The 24,847-nt window shown below is 43.6% G+C and overlaps 1 protein-coding gene across 1 annotated transcript; it reads left to right on the forward strand.

Moving 5' to 3' along the window:
• Positions 1–2,022: 2,022 nt before the first annotated feature.
• Positions 2,023–7,520, forward strand: LOC127028609 (follistatin-like). The gene is made up of 6 exons (XM_050914330.1): positions 2,023–2,104; positions 4,050–4,241; positions 4,658–4,876; positions 5,243–5,467; positions 6,507–6,737; positions 7,438–7,520. Exons 1-6 carry the CDS (start codon positions 2,023–2,025, stop codon positions 7,518–7,520), a joined length of 1,032 nt encoding a protein of 343 aa, XP_050770287.1.
• The last annotated feature ends 17,327 nt before the right edge of the window (positions 7,521–24,847 follow it).

Raw genomic sequence — 24,847 nt, forward strand, 5'->3', positions numbered from 1 at the left:
CGGGAGGGGGCGGCGAGGGCAGCCAGGTCTCCGACCCCCACGCCTCGGCGAGCTCCGCGCCCTTTCCTACGCGCCCCGCGACGGGCCGAGCCCAGCTCGCTGCCCCCGCAGCCGGCAGGGGATGCCCCGCGCCCCCCGGCTGAGCCGTGCCCAGGGGGAGGAAGGGCGAGGAGGGACCGGCCCCTCGGGGCACCTTGCGCCCAGGATCCGTCCCCGCCGGGAGGAGAGATAGCTTTTGAAACCGGCCCTTTATTTGCGTTTTGCTATTAATTGTTAATGTCGTCTGCCATTAGAGGGCACTAAGCAACCCTGCATTAACGCTGCTCCGGCGAGCGAGGAGGGAGAGGCAGGGGGAGAGAGAGAGAGAGTGGCATCAATTTGGGAAAAGATTAAAAAGGATGTGGAGTCCCGGAGCTTCTGAAGTGCTCAAAATGCCCGGGCGCTGCTCAGGACGATGATCATAATAATAACAAAACAAAACAAATGCAGAGAGGTCAATCATTTACCAGTCTGCTGCTTAATGCATGTGACCGCAAGTGGTACCGAGGGACATTGTGATTCATGCCCACTTTCAAAGCAGGACCAGGGCCCGGTCTGAGGCACCCAAACAACTGTCTTCTAATATTAGCACGGCTGTATTTCTGTATCTATTATAGTCTGTCCAGACAGATCCCATTGTAATGGGATCTTTTATTAAAAGATTAGCACCACCTCCTGCAGTTGGTGGAAAAAAATCTGTTATCACTGAGTTATTTGCAGTTGTGGGGAGGGGACGGGCGGTGGGGGGAGCCGGAGGGCGGGAGCGGGGAGGAGGAGTGTGGGGAGGGCCGGGCGGAGGGCGCGGGCGGCCGCGGCGCACCGGCCCCTGACCCGGCACTGTTCGGGCATTCCTGTCTGCATACTTCGCAGTCTGTTGTGCTTTGGTGGCTCAGAAAAGCGAAAGAATCGAAATTTAAAAGGCAGATTTTGAATAAACAATACCATTTTCCGTTAAGTAATCGTTTTGTATAAAAGGAAATATCGCCTACTCAGTTTCATTCAGCGGTGCCAAAAAGTGTTATAAATGAGAGACCGCCAACTTTTCTAAGGGGAGAATAATGCCAGACTGTGCTTAATAAACTAGTACTCTAGAAGATCATTATCGATGTTGCAATCTTTTCTGATTCTGAAAGGAGACCGCCTACGTCGCCCCCATTCCCGTCTCGTCCTCCCGGGCTCCCGGTGAAAAGGCTGTCACTTGGGCACAGCCCTAGGTATTAAACTTTTATTTGGTTCTTGTTTGTTTGTTTGTTTGGGTTTGGTCGGTTGGTTGGGGTTTTTTTGGGGATGAGTCCCGCCGAGCGAGCTGTGTGCGCGCCAGCCGTCTCCCGCCCGTCGGAGGTGCGGGGAGTGGGATTTATTATTAGCAGCGACTTCGCGCGGGGATGGCAGCGCCCCGCGGCCGCGGAGCCGACCCCGGGCGGGCAGGCGCCGCTCCGCGCCCCGGCAGCCTCCGCACCTCTGCGCACCCGCCCGCGCCGTCGTGGGGACAGGGGCGCCCCTCGCGCGGCGGTGAGCCCTGCGGATCGCCTGCCCCCGCGGCTCGGGCGCGGCCCGCCGCGCGCCTCCCAGTTTGCGCGGGCGCGGCCGGGGCTTGCGCTGCCTCCCGCTGCTGCGCTAACAGCTCCGGCGTCTCCGCCGCGCGGGGCTGGCGTGGGGCTGCGCGGGTGCACTCCGGTGCGCGCCTGTGTGTGCGTGCACCTAAAGCAGGTCATTGGAGAGGGTTTCCAGAAGGTGGAAAATGTCACCTGATTCACACTGAACTTTTTAAATCTCCCCACCCCCGAGCAGACACACACACACATTAGGAGACCGCCCACCGCAGACAGCTAAGACCCCCGTATAGATTTAAAGAGAGACTGCATTCAGAGCCTGACGTTCATTCAATAGAGCGATCATAAGCAGGCTGGCTAGTGCTCGCTCCCTCTCCCTACTCCCCCTCACGCTGTTTCTGTGTGTCTCTCACTCCCTGCTATACTGAGGATGTTAAATCAGAGAATCCACCCGGGCATGCTCTTACTCCTGATGTTTCTGTGCCACTTCATGGAAGATCACACAGTGCAGGGTAAGACCAGATTGTTTATTCGCAGATATGTTTCTTTATTATTACTATTGTTTTCTGTCTTTCGGGCACGGTTTTAGTTTGCTTGCGGTGTTAAACGCCTCTCTCCAAGGTCCAACAGGACAGAAGTTAACTGTGGGCATGGGATTGCTTTGTACCGAGGTGCAGAGGTGTAATTTAGATTCCTTTTTGATCGGATCTTCGCACTGCTCTGCATAGGCACAGAGGACAGATGAGGATGTTTCTTGGTATTTATTGTTATTATGCAGCATGAACGAAGAGCAGCATCGCGAGGGAACTTTCCCAGTCTCGGCTCCCGAATGAGTGCTCAAAGTTTGTTGGTAATTTAGCTCAGATTTTTATCTCGCCTGCCTGACGGAAGGAGAGGTGGTGATGGGGAGCCCCCACGATTACAGCTGACATTTTTAGAAACCAATAAGTGGTCATTTTCCGGACATTCCTTTAATATTGGGATTTCCTCCCCCCCCTCTATTTTTTTTTTTTTGTGAATAAATATTACTGTGTTGTAAACTCTCCTGCACTGAAGAGTATGCTTAAATAAGTTTAGGGGTTTTTTCCATGCGAAAAAAAAACAAACTCGAACCTGATATTGACAACTCTTAAGAGCCCTCTTTCGACACAAGGGAATATTGATTTTTAGTTTTGGGGCTTTTTTCCCTTATCCGTGTTCCAACCACAACCTGGATGTCTTACCATCACTTGTTTTATCATTGTTTTTTTCTTTTTTTTTCTTTTCTTCCCCCCACCGAGTTAGAGCATAAGTTAAGCTAATGTAGGCAACTGTAAGACGCAAAACCTTTTTTTTTTTTTAAGGGCGTCGTTTGTTCAATGATTTTTAGCGGGGCGGGGATCTTCCCCCGCGCCCAGCGACATCTCGGCTGGCCGATCCTGACCCCTCGCTGCGGTACATTCCCATCGGAGTAAGGAGGCAGGATCGAGCCCTGGCTGGATTGTCACCAGAATCAATTGGTATTGAGTTGCTGGAGAAGTCACATTGGTTATTCACGAGAGACTCATTCCAACCAAAACTCTCCAGCTAAAAAGGGGGGATTTGCTTGGACTAATGTTCTTGGCTTGACTCCACAAATAACAGGGATACTAGTAAAAAAAAAAAAAGGCAAAAAACCCCCAAACAACCCCACTCTATCCAGTTTAAGGACAGTGTACTTTCCTCTGAAATGCTTGCGGGGGAGATGGCACCTATAACTTTTCCAGCTTGATCGATTTTTAAAACTCTGTAGGGACCTCCTACTCTATGTGCCCTTGTATTTTGTACACTTTACTCACTTTTTTTTTTGAGCTCTGCTAACTTATATTAGTGAAGGAAAGACATTTGTTAATAGAAGCAGCAAAATGTGGAGATTTCGAAAGACTTTGCTAACAGCAAATGTTCCCAATTTGTGCAGATTGCAAAATGGGCTGGGACTGAAACTCTGTGCGGCACTAAAACAATGCTGCTGTGCAGCCGCGGTGAGGAGAAGAGGGCAGGGGGAGGAGGAAGGAATTTGCAAGCGCGATTTTCTTTTTATTCCCTTTTAAATGCACATCCTTTTCAAGCGTCTGTCACGTGCCGGCAGTGCTCCTTCTGCTCTACATATGGAATAAATACCTCCGAAAACTGCCTCGTCCTGTTTTGATCGGGTCTTTTCTTTCTTTCTTTCTGGGTTTTTTTTTTTCGGTTTTGTTCTTTTGTGGTTTTTGGTTGGGTTTTTTTGCTTTTTTGGTTTGGTTTTGTTTGTTGTTTGTTTTTTTGTTTTTTTTTTTTTTTTTTAAACTGCGCTCCCAAATGGCCCGGAGTAGCTGCGGGTTATGAAATGGGGCAAATAAAAGTAAACAGTCTAGTAAAAGTCATTGCAAGGCGCACGTGTTGTGTCTGGGTCAGTGGTGACTGCCACTGATCCGGCTGGGTGTCCGTCCCCCCCCGCAGCTGGGAACTGCTGGCTCCGGCAGGCGCGGAACGGCCGCTGCCAGGTCCTCTACAAAACCGACCTCAGCAAGGAGGAGTGCTGCAAGACCGGCCGCCTGACAACTTCGTGGACGGAAGAGGACGTCAACGACAACACGCTTTTTAAGTGGATGATTTTTAATGGGGGAGCCCCAAACTGCATTCCGTGCAAAGGTGAGGGGGGTGCTGGCGAGCTGTTTCTTGCTAAGGAGCGGTTCAGGCAGGGACTGGACTGGGGGAGGAGGAGAGGGGAAGGATCTGGAGGGGGGCAGCGCGGTCCTCCCGCTTCCTTCCTCGGTGGGGGTTTGAGGCGCGTCTCGTACCAGACCCGGGATCAGTGAGGGGACCCCCATTTCTTCTCGGCCACCGTGCACATCGGGGGGAGGAGGGGAGCGACCTCCTCTCCCCCACTGCCCTCACTGGCGGGGGGAATTTCCCTCGAGTGCTGTTTCCTGGAGGGAGGGGAAAGGTGTTTTCTCTTTATGCCCAGGGGTCACGGTGCGGTGTCCTTTTTTTTTCTTTAAGCAGTTTTGACACTAGGTCTGTTCTGCACACTCGGTACTAAAGTGGTGCCTCTTTCCTTCCATCAGAAACGTGCGAGAACGTGGACTGTGGACCCGGGAAGAAATGTAAAATGAACAAGAAGAACAAACCTCGGTGTGTTTGTGCTCCGGATTGCTCTAATATCACTTGGAAGGGCCCCGTGTGTGGCTTAGATGGGAAAACCTACAGGAACGAGTGTGCCCTTCTCAAAGCCAGATGTAAAGAACAGCCCGAACTTGAAGTCCAGTATCAGGGCAAATGCAAAAGTAGGTTTGCAAATCTAATCCGATCTCCCTCAAATGCCAAAGGGTGTGTGTCTGAGTGTAGGGAGGAGGAGCTGTTGGACATACTTCCCCACAGGAACCAGAGTGATGTTCCAAATGCTGGGAGACAGTAACTAAACCATGCTCAACAAGCAAGGACATAGCTGGATTGAGAGTTCCCCATAGTCTAGCAGCACTTGTGTCCCACCAGCTACCTTGAGATAGGAAAGTTTCCTCCAACGGCCCTTAAATGAGGAGAGCTGCTGAAGGCTTTTATCTGATCATTTGTTTCATTGTGTCACCCATTCACTCCTCGCTGGGGCTCTGGGATCTCCTATTAATCGCTGTGTGTTTCCGTCTTTATTTCAGAGACCTGTAGGGATGTTTTATGCCCAGGCAGCTCCACGTGTGTGGTTGACCAAACTAATAATGCCTACTGCGTGACATGTAATCGAATTTGCCCAGAGCCTACCTCCCCTGAACAGTATCTCTGCGGGAATGACGGCATAACTTATGCCAGTGCCTGCCACCTGAGGAAAGCTACCTGCTTACTGGGCAGATCCATTGGATTAGCCTACGAAGGAAAATGCATCAGTAGGTATCTCGGTTGGAGGGGTAAGGGTGAGGGGAGCTTCCTCGATCAGCTGTTTCAGAATATCGTGTGTGGAATTGGATGGATGTAGTGAGCGTTGGGGAGGAGGAGAGACTTCCAGCAGCCTGGGTTTGTGCTCCCCTCCAGGAAAAGGAGAGCCAGGCTGAGCTTTGCCCCAGAAAAGATTGCAAAAGGGGTGAGGCAGTAGAGGGCCTGATCCTGCTTCTCTTGCTATCGTTGTGGGTGCTGACATTAGTACCCAAGGGGAAGTACCCGCCATTAAATAGATGATGACATGGTTACAGCATAACAAGGTCTCAGTATTCAGTGGATCTGGATTCCTGGAAACAATTGTCTTCAAGTGGTCTTAGCAAAGCTTGTGTTAACTTAATTGGAAACATCTGATCACTTTTTCATCTTTAAAAATATTGCAGAGTTTGGAGACAGTTGGTGGGTGAAGATAGGAAAATAATCTCTGTGCATCCTGACATTTTGTATTGTGATTTCCAGAAATGAGTGATAGTGAAGCATGTTACGAGGAAGCACCTTCAGGGCAGCCTCTGCTCCCCAAAACTGCTGGGGGGGTTCGGGGGAGTCCCAGGCTGCTTTTAGTTGGCATAGGTTGAGGTGAATTCCCTTTCCAATCTTGCAGACAACTACTCTATGTGTTTTAGTTTAAAAATAATTTATTTAGAAATGCTGAATGTGTTGGCAAATTCTGCACTTACTGCTCATTTGGGGAGCTGAATTTCCACTGACATCAAATGGAGCAGGAAGGTCATGTACAATTGGCAAATGTAATTCTGTATTCCTAGGGCCAAGCTCTGCTGGCACAGCTGTCTTTCCTCTTCCACATATAGACAGGCAATGGTGTCCAAGGGACTACTTGCTTTAGTAAAATCAGCAAGTATCATCACATCTACTGCATCTGAGCTTTGTCTATTCACAGTTCATTGGGGGAAAGGGAGTTTGGGGTTGTTTGTTGCTTTTCTTTTTCCTTTGTCTTTTCACTTACCTCTAGTATCCTGTGTATATTTTTAGAAGCCAAATCCTGTGAAGACATTCAGTGCAGTGCTGGGAAGAAATGCTTGTGGGATTTTAAGGTTGGCAGAGGTCGGTGCGCCCTCTGCGATGAGCCATGCCCTGAAAGCAAGTCAGACGAGGCAGTCTGTGCCAGCGATAACACAACTTACCTAAGCGAGCGTGCCATGAAAGAGGCAGCCTGCTCCATGGGTGTGCTTCTAGAAGTAAAGCACTCTGGATCTTGCAACTGTAAGTGAGATTTTTAACTCTGAAGGCAATCCCTAGGTAATGAAGACTTACACCTTTAAACATAAGAAAGCTTGATTTAGAGATTTGAGATACGGTACAGGTGCCATATAAGTATGTATCTATCATGCACACACTTTGGTTACTGATAAAATGCAATAGATCTCCAACAACCAGTTGGCTTTCAAGTTGGGGTTTTGGGGCTATTGTGAGGACAAGTCATTTTGTCAGAAAGAGGTTGCCCTAGGAGCATAATTCTAGTGATTTTTTCCTAATTTGTCTGCTCTCGTGTGCTTTGCTGATTGCTTTATTAACACCTGGATAAACTCTGTGTCCAAAAGAACAAGCTTAACAGTAGCACATGGGCACCTGGTTTAGCACAGTTGCCTCTACTAACTCTGAATGAAGGACACAAAGCAGTTAAACCTAGAACACAAGAGCGCTTTTTATTTGATTTCAGGAATCTGCCAATAAAACCTGAGCCATTGATTCTTCAGAACTTTCTGCAGTTATGACTTCATAGATTATGTATAAAAAACCTTATTGCATAACAGCAGATGCCAAAGAGCATCTCACTACAAGTCGCATAAAATGCAACGCTGTGTTATGGCTGTTCAGAGGGCTTTGAAAACATGCACTGAGCTGCTTCTGCGCTGTTGTTGTCCTTATTTAAACAACAGCTCCCCTGTATTCCCCCATCTAGCCATTAATGAAGACCCAGAGGAAGAAGAGGAAGATGAAGAGCAGGACTACAGCTTTCCTGTATCTTCCATTCTAGAGTGGTAAAACCTCCATCACTATTGGAACAGCCATTGGGCACTAAATCAATGTCCATACTGTAAATAAGTGTATGCTTATTTATTTTGGGGAGAAAAAAAGTATACATATAGTTGAGTCTGGTAGACATTTATTTATACTGTGTCATGTTTTATAATTTATACATAAAATGTCTGGTTGACTGTACACCTTGTTTTTTGAAGAAATTTATTCGTTAGGGGAAGAGCAGTGTTATTTATTGTGAGGTCTCTTGCTTGTAAAGCTAAGCTTTTCTTTTTTCTTGTAAACTATAAAAGTCCATTCCTTAGAGCTTACCCACATGATCTCATCTCTTTGTTTCACTGATGTTAACTCTTTTCCACTTTAACAAACTTGCATGTTGGTTTCTGTTATGTTTATTTATTGGATTTTCTGCTTGCCAATCCCTCCGGTTTTTGTTTACAAGGAATCTTGACTGACCAAAAGGCATTGTAACTGACTTAAATATACTTCCAGGGTGCAGTGAGGCGATCTTTAAGGAAACTTCTTCCACTTCACTTTTCTCTACTTCTCAATGTGATCTCATTGTGCTGAGCATATATACTGTACTATATGCATTCTGGACCCAAAGAAATCAGATTATGAAGGTTGTTAATAGCTACAGGGCTAACTGTAATAAGAATAAAGGGTTTATTTTATTTTTATTGTTTTATTTTTTTGTAACATGCGTAAATGTTTTGTCAGGTGTTTCCTTTAAGATGGTCTTGCAGTACCACTTTCAAAGTTTTGTTTTCCCAATCAGTGTGTCACTAAAAGTTATATCAAAGCTTTATCAGTTCAAGTTTCTTGCTTTTCATAATACTTTTTTTTCTGATGTAATTTTATATTTTCAAACATGGTGAGTTAAATATAAATTCATTTAAATATATAGTTTTGTACTTTTCTACCATGTAAATGTGCAATGTATATAAAAGTTATAATGTGTATTTGTAAATAAATGATGAGTGAAAAAATAAAAAATGGAATTTTCCCTAGAGGCAGTCCTCAGTTTTTGGTTCTAAAGGGTTCTGGCCCTCTGGTGCAGAGAAGACATACTGGTGGTTAGGGGAAAGGAGGCTTGTGCATGACGTAGCAGCAAAACACACTGGTTAAGGCCAAAGCTTTCAGCTGACATATTGATTCAAGAAACCCTTTTTTCAGACAGGAGCAATGTGTCCAGTTCATTGGTATTAATTATTTTTAAATCCAAGTACACTGATGGAGAAGAAGAGATTTAGCATTTTTGTTTCCCTCTCCATCCTCTAAATAAAAAGTCTGTCATTTCTTGGACATACTTAATTTTCATATTTCTAGGAGGTTTTGAACATGCATTTGAATTTTTGCTAAGCTTCAGATCCGTGTTACTGGGGTTGAAGTTGTATCACCATTTTAGATGACCGATAGAAAAAGCAAAACATGGCCTAGCTGCCTAAATGCATGATGTGTAACAATTAGCACAAAAGACCAAAAAAACCCACCCAAACAAAACCCCAAACCATCAAAGAGCACATTATCACTTGGAAATTATTTGCCCCCAAAAGGAAGGTTAATTCAGAAATTCTTTTTGATGAACCAATATTGAGACTGGACAAACTTTTAAGAATGGATACTAATACAGTGAATTGAGGAAAGGTAACAGCCATAAGCACAGCAAGGACCAAAATGCTACCTGGGTTATGCTGTTCTCCCAAATAAGGCCCCACTTATCAAAATTTCTCTATCATACTGCATAAAACTTAAAAATGTACTTAAGCACCTTATTCAATAGTGTTTAAGTACTTTGCTGAACTGAGGTTTGCTGAACTGAGGTTTGAGAGCAGAAGTTGACTGACTGACTTACCCATTTTGTTTAAATACAGATCATATTTAAAGGCTGTTCCTGCTATAAACTAATTTGTTATGGATTGTTTAGCATTATCCAAAGCAAATATAATTTATTCATCTATGAATACATAAAAACTACAGGTGTACATTTATAATATTGTATTCAAAATAATACAAAAAAAAATACTGCCCTTCATCCTCCTGTTGCTTCGTTTAGACAATGTCGTGGTTTAACCCCAGCCAGCAACTAAGCACCACGCAGCTGCTCCCTCACTCCCCCCCCGCTCCCAGTGGGATGGGGAGGACAATCAGGAAAGAAGGTAAAACTCACGGGTTGAGATAAGAACGGTTTAATAACTAAAGTAAAATAACTAAAGTAAAATATAATACTAACAATAATAATAATGAAATATAATAATAATAATAGTAATGAAAAGGAATATAACAAAAAAAAGAAGAGGGAAAAAAAAGAAAAAAAAAACCAGTGATGCACAATGCAATTGCTCACCACCTGCTGACCGATGCCAGAGCAGCGATCCGCCCCTCCCGGCCAACTCCCCCCTGTTTATATACTGGGCATGACATTCCATGGTATGGAATACCCCTTTGGCTAGTTCAGGTCAGCTGCCCCGGCTATGCTCCCTCCCAGCTTCTTGCACACCTGCTTGCTGGCAGAGCATGGGAAACTGAAAAAGTCCTTGGCTTAAGATAAGCGCTACTTAGCAACAACTAAAACATCACAGTGTTATCAACATTATTCTCACACTAAATCCAAAACACAGCACTGTACCAGCTACTAAGAAGAGAGTTAACTCTGTCCCAGCCGAAACCAGGACAGACAAGCAGTCTCTTTGGAAGGAAGTGCATGATGAGAGGAGCAAAGGGCGCATGATTTTAGTCTCCTGAGGGCAACAGAACCCAGAATAAAAGAGAATGGGGGCTGGGAAAACAGAGGGATGGAAAAAAAACCTATCAGAAAATCTCTTGAGGAACTAATAAACACATGACAATGACATAGAGACAAAATGTTTAATAGATGTGGAGAGTATCAAAGGAGATTCTTCTCAAATTCAGATAGGTGCCAGCTACTTCATTTCCAATGAAACAACAGCATTAAAAGACTGTTTTTAATTGTAAATATATTTACATGTCTTACAGAGAGACTGTAGCAGATCAGGATTTCTGGGTTCTAATTTTATGCTGGTTCACAAAATAACTTTGAGAAAGTCACTGACAGCCAAATTCAAAAAAGCAACAAAAATGCCAGGAAGCTATATTTATGCATGTACATGTACGCAAAACAGCCACAAAAATCTACATCAGGTTTTTGCTGATAAAATTATCTAAAAGTTCTGCTACTGCATTTCCCATTGCTACTGCTATTTCTATACTGCTGAAAATCTTGAAACCTACCTTGCACCTGCCTGTGATGTACAGGTGAGGCATCTCCTGAGAGGCTTCATGAGGTAGGCATCTTCTGAACATGCCTAACATACACCAACCTTGGCATGAAGCACAACAGTCCCAGAGACTTCCTCACAGAAACATGTCCAGAGGTTGTGGCAGCTCGACTGCCAACATTTTACATAATATCATACTTGTAGATAAGGCACTTGTTCATGAAGTGGGAGATGCAGGTTCACTGCCAGTCTCTTCCTGAGGAGATCATTCCCATATCTCCCAAGAGTGCATCCACCACCAGCTTAAGGTGAAGCTCAAGCTGGAGAACTGTCTGTCATGCCTGCTGAAGCCATACTTCTGTATTGGAGAGGAAGCAAGATTCATTGAGAAAGGATAATTTGCAACCCTAATAGGTACTCCTTTTGAAGAGGAAGTCCTGAGTTCTTGCCCCAGGGGCTGCCTACACATTTTGCATTTGTAATTGAGTAACAGACATAAATAGTGCTTGAAGCAGGGGACAGAATCCAGGTTGCCTCCCCTTCTCCTTCCCCCAGTAGGTAAGTGCCTCCATCTACACCTTAAGCTATGAAATCATGTTTAACCCCCTGTTTAAATCAAGATTACAAATCTCACATCTCTTTCTACACTGAGTCATAGTTAAAACAGGAGAGCCTTTACTTTTTTCTTCCCTCTCTTCTAGGCTTGTACATGGGGAACTTCCTGGGAAGTGGAAATGTGAACTTAATTCCCTCAGTCTAAGGAAGGTGCTGAATCAGTTTTTTCAACTTCCTGTCTTTTTTGTGTGTTTTTTGTTTTGTTTTGTTTTGCTTCCTCTCTTAATGCACAGGTGTGCTGGTTTTGACTAGGATAGAGTTAATTTTTTCCATATTAGCTTGTACAGAACTGTGTTTTGGATTTGTGCTGGAAACAGTGTTGATAATACAGGGATGTTTTCCTTATTGCTGAGCAGTGCTTACACAGAGTCAAGGCCTTTTCTGCTTCTCACACCACCCCACCAGCGAGGAGGCTGGGGGTGCACAAGAAGTTGGGAGGGGACACAGCCAGGACAGCTGACCCCAACTGACCAAAGGGATATTCCATACCATATGACGTCATGCTCAGCATATACAGCTGGGGGAAGAAGAAGGAAAGGGGGGGACACATTTGGAGTTATGGCATTTTGTCTTCCCAAGTAACCGTTACGCATGATGGAGCCCTGCTTTCCTGGAGATGGCTGAACACTTGCCTGCCGATGGGAAGTAGTGAATGAATTCCTTGTTTTGCTTTGCTTGTGTGCATGGCTTTTGCTTTCCCTATTAAACTGTCTTTATCTCAACCCACGAGTTTTCTCACTTTTACCCTTCCGGGTCTCTCCCCCATCCCACTGGGTGGGGGGAGTGAGCGAGTGGCTGTGTGGTGCTTAGTTGCCGGCTGAGGTTAAACCACGACAGTCCTTTTTCATAATATTTACATCATGCTCAGGTCCCACACTATCCAATACATCCTCATTAACCACCACTCCCCTTCCCATCCTTTGATACAATACACAGATATCATTCCCTTAGTCTATGGACCACCCCTGTGAAATGTCCATAAAATGTCCACAAAATGTCCACAAAATGTCCATTGAGTTCATTTAGTCCATGACTTTGGGCTCCATCTGTTATGGTGGTCACTCAGGACAGGAGAGGTGGTGTGTTGCATGGAGTTATTGGGCACCAAAGCCAGCTCAGGTCGGGTCACTGCTGCACTTGCACTGCTTCTTGTAAGGCTTGTCCTCCATTGGTTCAGGTGGTTCCTGCTATAGTAATTCCTATAACATGCAACTCAAATCATGGGTTACAACGATTTAAAGGTATATCCATTACAATCTCCACCCCTGGTCCCTTTGGGTCGGGTTATAGGGTTTAACATTGCAATGAACTCCTCCCCTTGCTCCTAGCCTGGCTAGCAACAAGGGGTTCCTCTTATAGTAATTCCCATAACATGCAACTCAAATCATGGATTATTTTCACCCAGGATTAAATCACCTTGAGGTACACATTGGACTCCCCCATCCTTCTGCATTACCCACCAAGTGCACCCAGGTCCTTGAGCAAAAACAATCCCACGAATAGGTTTGCCCTTTCCTGAGGAAGGAACAACCCAGACTGTTTTTCCCAACAAGTTCCTTATATGTACTATGGGGATCTTATCTCCTTCCACAGTGTGCAGGGGTTTTGATTGGGCAGGGCCAGGTCGACTGGCAGATCCTCTAGTGTTAACTAGCCAAGTGGCTTCTGCTAAATGTATATCCCAATGCTTGAATGTCCCAGTACCCATTGCTCTCAGTGTAGTTTTTAACAATCCATTGTATCGTTCCATTTTCCCGGAGGCTGGTGCATGATAGGGGATGTGATATACCCACTCAATGCCATGCTCCTTGGCCCAGGTGTTTATGAGGTTGTTTCGGAAATGAGTCCTGTTGTCTGACTCAATTCTTTCTGGGGTGTCATGTCGCCATAAAACTTGCTTTTCAAGGCCCAAGATAGTATTCCAGGCAGTGGCATGGGTCACAGGGTATGTTTCCAACCATCCAGTAGTCGCTTCCACCATTGTAAGCACACGGTGCTTGCCGTGGCGGATTCATGGTAGTGTGATATAATCAATATCTGCCAGGCTTCCCCATGTTGATATTTCAGCCATCGTCCTCTATACCAAAAAGGCTTTAGCCGCTAAGCTTGTTTGATTATGGCGCACGTTTGACATTCATGGATAACCTGTGCAATGGCATCAATGGTCAAGTCCACCCCTCGATCACGAGCCCATTTGTATGTTGCATCCCTTCCTAAATGTCCTGATGTGTCATGGGCCCATCGAGCTATAAATAGCTTACCCTTATGTTTCCAGTCCAGATCCACCTGAGCCACTTCAATTCTAGCAGCCTGGTCCACCTGCTCATTGTTTTGATGTTCTTCAGTGGCCCGACTCTTAGGTACGTGGGCATCTACGTGACATACTTTCACAACCAGGTTCTCTACCCGAGCAGCAATATCTTGCCATAATTCAGCAGCCCAGATGGATTTACCTCTGCGCTGCCAGTTGGTCTGCTTCCATTGCTGTAGCCACCCCCACAGAGCATTTGCCACCATCCATGAGTTAGTATAAAGTACTGGCCACTTTTCTCGTTCAGCAATGTCTAAAGCCAGCTGGATGGCTTTCACCTCTGCAAACTGACTCGATTCACCTTCTCCTTCTGCAGTTTCTGCGACTTGTTGTGTAGGACTCCACACAGCAGCTTTCCACCTCTGATGTTTTCCCACAATACGACAGGATCCATCTGTAAACCGGGCACATTGCTTTACATTTTCTGGTAATTTATTATACAGAGGGGCCTCTTCAGCACGAGTCACCTCCTCTGGCAACACTCCAAAGTTTTGGCCCTCTGGCCAGTCCATGATCACTTCCAGGATTCCCGGGTGATCGGGGTTTCCCATTTGAGCCTGTTGTGTTATCAGTGCAACCCACTTACTCCATGTAGCATCAGTTGCATGATGTGTAGAGGGGACCCTCCCTTTGAACATCCAGCCCAGCACCGGCAATCAAAGTGCCAAAAGGAGCTGTGCTTCAGTACCAACCCCTTCTGAAGCGGCTCAAATTCCTTCATATGCTGCTAATATTTCTTTTTCAGTTGGAGTGTAACGGGCTTCAGATCCCCTATATCCCCGGCTCCAAAACCCTAGAGGTTGACCTCGAGTCTCTCCAGGTGCTTTCTGCCAGAGGCTCCAGGTGGGGCCGTTATCCCTGGCTGAGGTGTAAAGCACGTTTTTCACATCTTGTCCTGTCTGGACTGGCCCAAGTGCTACTGCACGAACTATCTATCTATCTCCTGTTTAATTTGTTCAAAGGCTTGCTGCTGCTCAGGGCCCCATTCAAAGTCGTTCTTCTTCCGGGTCACTCAATAGAGAGGGTTTACGATCAGACTATAACCTGGAATATGCATTCTCCAAAAACCCACAACACCTAAGAAAGCTTGTGTTTCTTTTTTGTTAGTTGGTGGAGACATAGCTGTTATTTTATTGATCACATCCATTGGGATATGACGAAGCCCATCTTGCCATTTTATTCCTAAAAACTGGATTTCCTGTGCAGGTCCTTTGACCTTACTTAGTTTTATAGCAAAACCAGCTTTCAAAAGAATCTGGATTATTCTTCTCCCCTTCTCAAACACTTCCTTCGCTGTGTTGCCACACACAATGATGTCATCAATATACTGCAGATGTACTTGCCCCTGCTCTGGCTTGGATTTATCCACAGACTGCAGTCCCCTAGGGGTGTACCTGCTCCAAGTGGAGCCTTATCTCAGAGCCACAGTCTTTTCAGGGGTATACCTGCTGTGGCATAGACTTATCCACAGCCACAGTTGCTTTGAGGTGCACCTGTTCCAGCATGGCCTTATCCATGGGCCACAATGCCTTCAGAGATATATCTGCTCCAGCGTGGACTTACCCACAGCCACAGTCCCTTCAGAAGTAAACCTGCTCCAACATGGCCTTACCCATGGCTGCAGTCCCTCCAGGGGTGTACCTGCTCTGTTGTGAGCTTATCCATGGCCACACGCTTTGAGGTGCTCCAGCATGACCTCATGCACAGCCACTGATGCTTCAAGGTGTAGCTCCTCCAGCATGGACTTATCCTTGGGCCACAATCCCTTCAGAGGTATACCTGCTGTGGCACAGACATAACCACGGCCACAGATGCTTGGAGATATACCTGCTCTGGCGTGGACTTATCCATGGCCACAGACGCTTCGGGGTGTCCTGCTCCCGTGTGGACTCATCCACAGGTCACAGTCCCTTCAACTCGAGTTCACATTAGAGTTCCAGCCTGTCCAGTACAGCAGCACAGAAACAGCAGCGATGTCCTGGCCATCTGCCAGCCCAGGCACATCGCCATTGCTGTTATCAAAATGTTCCCAGGCACAGCAGAGTAAGATGATAAGCAGTGCAGCAGTACAGCAAGCAGTGAAAGCAAAAAGCAGCCACTAATGAGCACTAGACTCTAATTTACAGTAAGAAGGCAAGCAAGCCTTGTGGCAAGCACAGGAGCCTGCCGATTAATAGCTAAACAGCAATAACAGCTATAAATTCGATCTAGCACATTCCAATCAAATCTGTCGTTATCTCAAACCCTTTGTGCCCCACGTTGGGTGCCAAAAAGGACTGTTGTGGTTTAACCCCAGCCAGCAACTAAGCACCACGCAGCCGCTCACTCGCTCACCCCCAGTGGGATGGGGGAGAGACCCGGAAGGGTAAAAGTGAGAAAACTCGTGGGTTTGAGATAAAGACAGTTTAATAGGTAAAGCAAAAGCCACGCACACAAGCAAAGCAAAACAAGGAATTCATTCACTACTTCCCATCGGCAGGCAGGTGTTCAGCCATCTCCAGGAAAGCAGGGCTCCATCACACGTAACGGTTACTTGGGAAGACAAACACCATCACTCCAAACGTCCCCCTCCTTCCTTCTTCTTCCCCCAGCTTTATATGCTGAGCATGACATCATATGGTCTGGAATATCCCTTTGGGCAGTTGGGGTCAGCTGTCCCGGCTGTGTCCCCTCCCAACTTCTTGTGCACCCCCAGCCTCCTTGCTGGTGGGGTGGTGTGAGAAGCAGAAAAGGCCTTGATGCTGCGTAAGCACTGCTCAGCAATAAGGAAAACGTCCCTGTATTATCAACACTGTTTCCAGCACAAATCCAAAACACAGTTCTGTACAAGCTAATATGGAAAAAATTAACTCTATCCCAGTCAAAACCAGCACAACAGGCTATCCTGGATGTTGTTTAAATGAAGAAACAGAAACGTCTGGATGCCTAAGTACAAGAAGGTGGTTTCCAGCTCTGAAATCATCTTGCACAAGCTCCTAAAACCAGAAGAGAAATAAATTTTCAGAAATATCTTTCTCTTCAGTGTTTTCTATCATCTGGCATACGTATTCCCCTTGCTGTAAATCACATTTCTGAAACTCCTAGTGCACCGTGGTGTGTATTTGGGTACTGAATCCCAGGCCTGTGAACTCCATTCACAAATGCAGGCACTTAAAAGTCAGGCACAGTAACAGAGCGGAGCATGTATGCTTGAAAACAGAAACCCATATTCTGTCACTTAAGTAAAATCAGCTTAATTCCAAGAGATCCAGCTTGAGGCATTTGAATGATAAGAAAAAAAAAGCCCTGGTTTCCAAATGTATTTGTCTGTGCAATACATGCAAGCGAGTATACATAATTTTGATCACACTTGAATGCATTCCTGATAGTTGTTCATATGACAGACTTAAGAACAATATAAGGGACCTCTTTTGCACCTTTTACCTCTTTGCTTGCTTTCTGCCTGCTAATACACCTCAGCTAAAACTACATTCCAAGCCTCTCAGTAAATTTCAAACAGCTGCCATTTCTTTTTTTTATGACATAAAAATGTTTCCTTCTTTCCCTCCAAATGGGAATCAGGTGAAATTAAATTTCAGTATGCAGTGATGTTCTCTAGGCAGTGACATTTTACTATACAATGAATCACCAGCACAGAAACATCTGTATCTTCCCTTTGAAGAACTAGGATTCCATGCTTTCTGGTGAAGCATAACATTTGTACGTAGACCAAGGGGTTCACAAGGTATCAGATTTTAAATTCATAACTCCCTAAAGATAAGGCAATTATGTTTTTTGTTTGATATTTCTGCAATTCCAAGGCCTGCCTGACCCATTATGGCAGCATGAATTTTGCAGGTAGTATATGAAAAATAGTACGCACAAGTTAACTCTTTAAATTTTTTTTTTTTTTTCTGATAGACATAAATACATAATGGACCTTAGTGGCTGGATTTTGCTGACACTCACTTGGGATTACCTCTATAATTCACAACTTCATTACTCCTAAACAATGTGGCCAATGAAATTATCACACAGTGGAGAAATATGACATGAAAACAAGGTAAGAGCCATAATGTTCAGCTCAGAGACTGATTTGGAGTTAAAACCATACATATGGCTTGTTTTCCTGTAATTTATAGGTACATTCTTTTGATCTCTTAATCTTTAAATGGATTTGTTCATGCAACTCAGTAATAGCATCTGAATGTCTCAGTGCTTCAGTGAGGTCTACAGATACTCAGAACTCCCCAAAATGAAACCACTGCATTCACATTCAAGAACTAAATTTTAGTCACCTGGTTTTAAAGATTTTTGAAATATTTTAAAATGAATGTTGGAACTATTTTTCACAGCGTGTTAGAGGTTCACAGCAAAGGCAGCATTTTAAAAAAAAATCATTATTACCCTGGGTAGCATGATTGTATGCAAAAAATATAGTTTTACATAAGAACAGTTTTAAAATCTTTCCTGAGATCCCTTAGCAATTTGGAATGCTCTTATTCAGATAATAGTGTTCCTATTGATCTTCCGCTGAGCTTCATGTTATGTACTCTTATTTTAAGTTTCAATCACTTCATATTTTAAGAGGCACCTGGAACTACAAGGATGATGTTGATGAATGGCTGCTGTTAGAAACACTTAGAAGATACTAAAATGTGCTACCATTTGATTTCTGAATTAGAAGCATTGCTAAAAGAGGTCTCAGGGCAAGATATGTAGATAAACCAGATGATAGGTACTTATGCAAGTCCTTGGACAAGGTGGCACTGATGACAAGCGAGCCCAGTGGAGGGCCACCAGGATGCTCAGGGGCTGGAGCACCTGGCCTGTGAGGGGAGCCCGAGGGATGGGGCTGCTTCTGCCTGGAGAAGGGAAGGCTTTGGGGGCACCTCAGAGCAGCCTTCTCCTGCCTACAAGTTCACACTGGATATAAGGAAAGCCTTTTTCCCCACGAGGACAATCCAGCAGATGATCTCCTGACATCCCTTCCAAGCTGAATTATCCTATGATCCTATGAAGAGGTATGTCCACCCACTTTTAAGTCTTACAGACTCCAAAATCAGAAAGGAATGTCCAGTTAAAAAGAAACAATTCCCTGAAGAAATATTCATGGAACAACCATATCACCACAGCTGTTGGATGCAATTGTCAGCAGGAACATAGAGTGTTCCTTCTCTAATATGTCTTTCCCTTACACAATCCTTAAGTGATCCTAAAATTTCCCATAAATGCTATTTTCCCATTGATTTTAGAGAAACTTTTTGCTGTGCAAAGAATGCAGTATCTATTCACTAGAATATTCATTCTGTGCAGAGTAGAATGCGTAGTGGAGAAAATGCAAGCAAATGCACAAAAGTTTCTGTCTGTATTTTTAAGTGAAAACAAGTACATAAGATGAAAGAGTGAAGTAGTTAAAACTATTGTATTGTTCAGTTTGCAAATTTTTTTTTAGGACTGACAAAAATTCTCAAAGAGACAATAACAAGTACCAGCTAGATTGGTCAAGACAGCAAGGAAAGCAAAAAAAACCCAAGGCAAGACACTTGGAAAAATAGTGGATAATGCCCACTGGAGCAACTAAAAAGAGCCCTGCAGGGATGTTTCCCATAATCTTTTCCCACATACAGATGGTTTAGTCAGAGCAATTCAAATCCTTGTTTCAAATGGTGACCCCACCAAAACTGCAAAAAGCCTAAAATGCTTGGCATAAAAGATATACAAATATTGAGTATTTCCACATTTGGACTTGACCTTTAGAGAAATGAATTTTCATTCATTTTATGAGAAAGGAAAAAGGGACTGAGTCTATCTCTATAAAGATACAGATCCAGAGCTCCAAATTTACACAGCCCACAAACTTGAGAGTTGCACTTCCCAACCCAGCATGCCTGGAAGCTGTGACAATTCATTCATTAATCTCCCCGGTCATTCTCCACTTATGGGCTCTGATGGAACTTCAGCCTTAATTGAAAGGCACTTGCCACTGTCAGCAACCTAGCAAGCAGCACCACATGTGCTGATGGGGAGAAATCTAGCCAGGGCCCACAGCAGAAGCCCAATCAAAACCCTCATTTCCTATCTGGAAGAAAGGTCAGAATCTGAAGTGTTTAGCTGCAGCCTGTGTACAGCAAAGGTAGCGTAACATCTAGACTTGAGGCCATACAATGTCTTTGTTTGGATGTATTTCACAGATATACTGCAAGTTAGCAAATAGCTGCTTACCTCATACTGCAAAAAATACGTGGTGAGGCTTAGTATGGGCTGTTCTTCATATTAATACCATTTCATCTGTAAATGCAGGTGGATCATTGCAGTGCACTTTTGGAGCCACACATTCAGATACATACTTAGGACCTTAAAAACATTTGGGAGTAAATCTTACTTACTGCTCCCCCCCTCCCAGTTCTCCTCAGTAATGAATCAGTCAGGATCTAGATAACTTGTTTCTGAAAAAAAATTTCCACTTTATAAGATTTTTTTCCCCCCAAAATGAGCATATGGAAAACTGGGAGAAATAGAGAAGCAACAGAAAAGTGTCATAGCAAGGAAAATGAAGAAAGGGAAGGGCAGAGTAAAGATCCCAGGAAAAAGCACAAGACCAAAGAGAAATAAAATTATGCTAAAAATCGTACCTGAAGAACTACACACCAGAAGCCCATTTTTATGAGCTCCTCAGATGTATAAGCAATGCTTTGAACGCTGAAGTGCCATCTACTGGTGTATCTTGTGTTAACTAACCATGTTGCTTGGAGTCCACCATGGGACAAATGGGACGCATGAAACTGGAGATTCATCTTTTTCTCTGCCACTGACTTTTTGGTGACTGTGAGTAACAGACCTTGCCAGAACAGTGTGCTAATCTCCCCAATGTAAAATGAAGATATTAAGATTTCATAACCTGTGTGCTTTCACAACCTGTTGTCATGGTTTGACCCCAGTCAGCAACTAAGCACCACGCAGCCGCTTCCCCCTCCCCCCTCCCAGTGGGATGGGGAGGAGAATCGGGAAAGAAGGTAAAACTTGTGGGTTGAGATAAGAACAGTTTAATAACTAAAGTAAAATAAAATATAATACTAACAATAATAATAAAAATATAATTATAATAATAATAATTGTAATGAAAAGGAATATAACAAAAAAAAGAGAAATAAAACCCAAGGAAAAAAAAACAGTGATGCACAATGCAATTGCTCACCACCCGCTGACCAATGCCAGAGCAGTGATCCGCCCCTTCCGGCCAACTCCCCCCAGTTTATATACTGGGCATGACATTCCATGGTATGGAATACCCCTTTGGCTAGTTTGGGTCAGCTGCCCCGGCTATGCTCCCTCCCAGCTTCTTGCACACCTGCTTGCTGGCAGAGCATGGGAAACTGAAAAGTCCTTAACTTAGGATAAGCGCTACTTAGCAACAACTAAAACATCAGAGTGTTATCAACAGTATTCTCACACTAAATCCAAAACACAGCACTGTACCAGCTACTAAGAAGAGAATTAACTCTATCCCAGCCGAAACCAGGACACCTGTGCAAAGCTCTTTGAGATCTATTGGTAAAAAGTTCTGCAAGAGAAGTAGGAACTTTAGCAGCAGCATCTCTGTGTCCAAACGGCACTTCTGGAGAAGAGGTTAAAAAATGAAGTGGGAGACAGAAAAAAAGAACAGAAGACAGTGGAGGAAGAAGGGAGAAGAGGGTAAAGACCAGTAGGAGTTAAGGAGGAGGAGAGTTGATAGAATACAGTGTAAGTGATTAATTGCTAAGGACAATACAATTTACACTGCAGTTAGCAGATGTGTATGTGTTGCTCCAGCTGTGGGAACAGCAGACTTTCCAGAACTTGTTTCTGATACACAATAACTGTGAACTCTATTATGTGCAAATAATAAATCTAAGCAGCACCTCCAACATATAAATGAGAAAGAAAAAGTGGCTCATATTTTCAGAAGTGTTAGCACATATTTGTCAACACCAAACTTAGCTAAATAGCACAAAGAAAGACTACAAGACAATGGTAACACATACCCAAAGCAGTATGTGAGCTTGCAAGTAGATACATGGTTTTGAAAATGTGACCCATGTTTAATAGGTAAGGCCTTCAGGGATGGCAGACTGCGCAAGGTCTTGGGTAGACTGGATGGGTTTGTTTTGCTGATGTATTTACTGGCTGGTATGTTAATTTTTTCAATGTGTTATAGAGCAGTTCCCAAATTAGGGTCATGACCCCACTTGGGGCCCGCAAGCCTGGAAGTGAAAATGAAAGTGGGGTTGTGACCCTGGAAGTAGGGTTGCTAAGGGAAAACTTTGGGAAGCACTGATGTTGTGCTACTAGGTGAGACATCTATGTGGATGGTGCGTTTAATCACTGCCAAGGGATAAAGTTTTTAATAGTGCCTATATTTCTCAGAGACTTAAGTCTCATTTCTGACTGATTTACTGCCAGATTCAAGTAAAGGTCTCAGGTACATAAAGAGAGATTTGAGAATTAAATTCAGGATTGTGCGTACTACATCTTGAAAAGATCAGGCCCATCATGTAGTGAAGACAGATCCACCATTTTCTTTAAAATATCCATTGGTAGTTGCAGTCTATTGATTAGAGCACTTCCCTGACACACTCACCTCTGCCATTTTTCAGGAGGGTGATCTTACAACCAGGGCATCATCGTGGGATGTAGCCAAGTTTATGGGTTTTGCCCAACTCTTCAGTGTTACCAGGGGAGGTGGGGGTTGCCCCATACCACCTGCATGATCTTTGGGCAAGGAAAGAGTATGTTTGATTAAGGAAAGAGTCAGTATGTTGAACAAGCATACTGAATAGAAAGGGATAGCCACTCTGAAGAAAAGACTAAGTCTTACTCGATTCTTTAGAAGTGGCACAGATACCTTCTTCAAGAACAGATCCTAAGCTTGAATTCAGCCTGGACTTTGAAGGTTTAAGGTTCAGTTGCCAGTACACACTCACCTGGTGGCACTTCAGGCACCCTAGGATATCCTGGTTGGTCTCCAGCTGCTGTTCCCAAAGGACACAATTCTTCCATAGCTCCTGTGTCATATTTGACAGCCCCATGAGGAAGCTTGCGATACCCTAATGAGTTTTAAATGGAACAAGTTCCCTATGTGTGGACAAGTGAATTGAGCCCTTAGGCTCCTAAATCATGTAAGTACTTCTGAATACAGTCATGAAAAGTAGACTTAAAGAGTTGTATCTCCTTATTTCTCATGCTCTATGCACATTTAATCCAATCTCAAATTATACTGTGCTATGACTGCAGCATTCATGGTAGAGCTGGAGAATATTCCTGACTTTCACCTAGAGAAATATTTTGTAGTTAGTAATAGAACATTTGTGATACGTAGCATGCCATTTCAGTAAGTGAAGAGGTCTTAACAGCTGATTTTTGGCAGTGACATGTCTCTGTTTCTCATTTATTAGTAACTTGCATTGATTTATACCAGGATTAATTATTGATGCAAATATTTCACCCATATTTTTTCTGTCACAAGCAGGGAAAAAATGCATGGCTGTGAATAATCCATACAATGGTTTATGAAGCCCAAATTCCTCAGAGAGTATCAGATATCCACCTGGTGTCCCTGAGTGCTGGATTTCGCATTTAGATCTCTGAATTAACAGATGTGTACAGTCACATACAGGCAGAAAGCTCCTTCTTGATACTACATCTGAGGAGGCTCATGGGCACTGTTTATTTTAACAAAATCATGGGTTATCTTGTGCTTGTGAAATTTGTTCTAAATCTACTTGTTTCAGAATGTTAATAACCAGTACTCTGCACAGAGCTCAACTTCTAAGTTTTAGTTCATAAAGCACATCTAAAAAAGATAAGTGTACCTACTGTAATATGTTTCCAAAAACAAAACAGCCACGATTTTGAGCAGAAGCCCCTGAATCTCAAAAACATACTTTTCTAATGTATGCAATCCCATTAAAAAGTAAATCTTATTATGCATTTTTGCCTGAACATTTTGGTACATGAGATCCAACACATTTCAAATCAGCTCAGACAAATAAAATTTATAGAAGTCATTATTATCAAAACTATAGTGTTAAAAAAGGGGAGGTCTCAGAAAGAAGGAACTTGATTTAAAACTTACAATATTTTAAAATACTGCACATTTCAGATCCTTCTATTTGCTGTGTTAAAAGTGGGGATTGTAAGAGCATTTCCAAGCTTTTTCTCCACAACTATGAAGGCTAGAAAGATGGTCTAATATGAAGCACAGACTTCTATACATTCATGTTATGCAAGAACTTGAGGATTTTAAGAAACAAAACAAAAACAAATATTGAAAAACATGATAAAGTCGTAAGTCAGCAGGCCTGACCGCCAAGCAGAGAGGACTTTATTTATTCAGAACTGTTCTGTGTCTATGAAACTGAAGCCTTGTCTGCACTTAAGAACGTCTCTTTTTATTAGTCCCGCATAGGGCAATCATTCCCCTCATCTAGAAATGGTAATTCTAGCTTAAACATGTCTTAAAGGTATATCCTACTTCTGGTCAGTGAAGCAAGAGTCATATCTTCAGCAAGAGCATCTGCATACCTACATCTGCAGTAGGGCAGTGTGAAGCACAGTTATGATGATGAAAAAAATTGCACTGCTAGCAAACAAACATAATCATGCCAGTAAAACTTATTAAGTATAGACCAGACTTGAATACACTATTTTCTGAAGAACCACAGAAACCAAGTTGACATTTGGGATTTGCTTTTTCACAGAAGCAAGTAGCCACAGCTGCTTATAAAGTTTTAATAGATGGTTTTTTTCACTACAGTAGCAAATCATATAAGAACATATCAAATAAGCTTTTATTATAGTCTTGTAAAATAGTCAACAGCATGTATCAAGCCCAGAACCTATGTTCTCACTCTTTGTTCTGATGATGTTAATAAAGAAAAAAAAAATTTTTTTATATATCTCATCCAGAGAAGAGGAAGAATTTAATATGTCTGTCATTGTGAAATCCTCATCTTTTCTAATGAAAAACAAAATATTTAAGGTCAATTTTTCAACAACTCATGGAAAAAAGCTTGCACACACTATTTGCATATTCAGATCAAATAACTGTCATTACTTGCACATACAATCACTTGATGTACTGTCTGTCTCAGGCAGATTGGCTGCAATCATGTGCACAGAATCCTCAAAGCTTCCTCAGGTTTCACAGA

This window comes from Gymnogyps californianus, unplaced genomic scaffold (genome assembly GCF_018139145.2).
Source record: "Gymnogyps californianus isolate 813 unplaced genomic scaffold, ASM1813914v2 HiC_scaffold_36, whole genome shotgun sequence".
Taxonomy (NCBI): domain Eukaryota; kingdom Metazoa; phylum Chordata; class Aves; order Accipitriformes; family Cathartidae; genus Gymnogyps; species Gymnogyps californianus.

Bases quoted from the DNA above. Each gene is read 5' to 3' on its own strand.
- LOC127028609 (XM_050914330.1), top strand. From the start codon at position 2,023: ATGTTAAATCAGAGAATCCACCCGGGCATGCTCTTACTCCTGATGTTT. The intron at 2,105-4,049 runs GTAAGACCAGAT...CCCCCCCCGCAG, and splicing joins GGAAGATCACACAGTGCAGG to CTGGGAACTGCTGGCTCCGG. The intron at 6,738-7,437 runs GTAAGTGAGATT...TCCCCCATCTAG, and splicing joins GCACTCTGGATCTTGCAACT to CCATTAATGAAGACCCAGAG.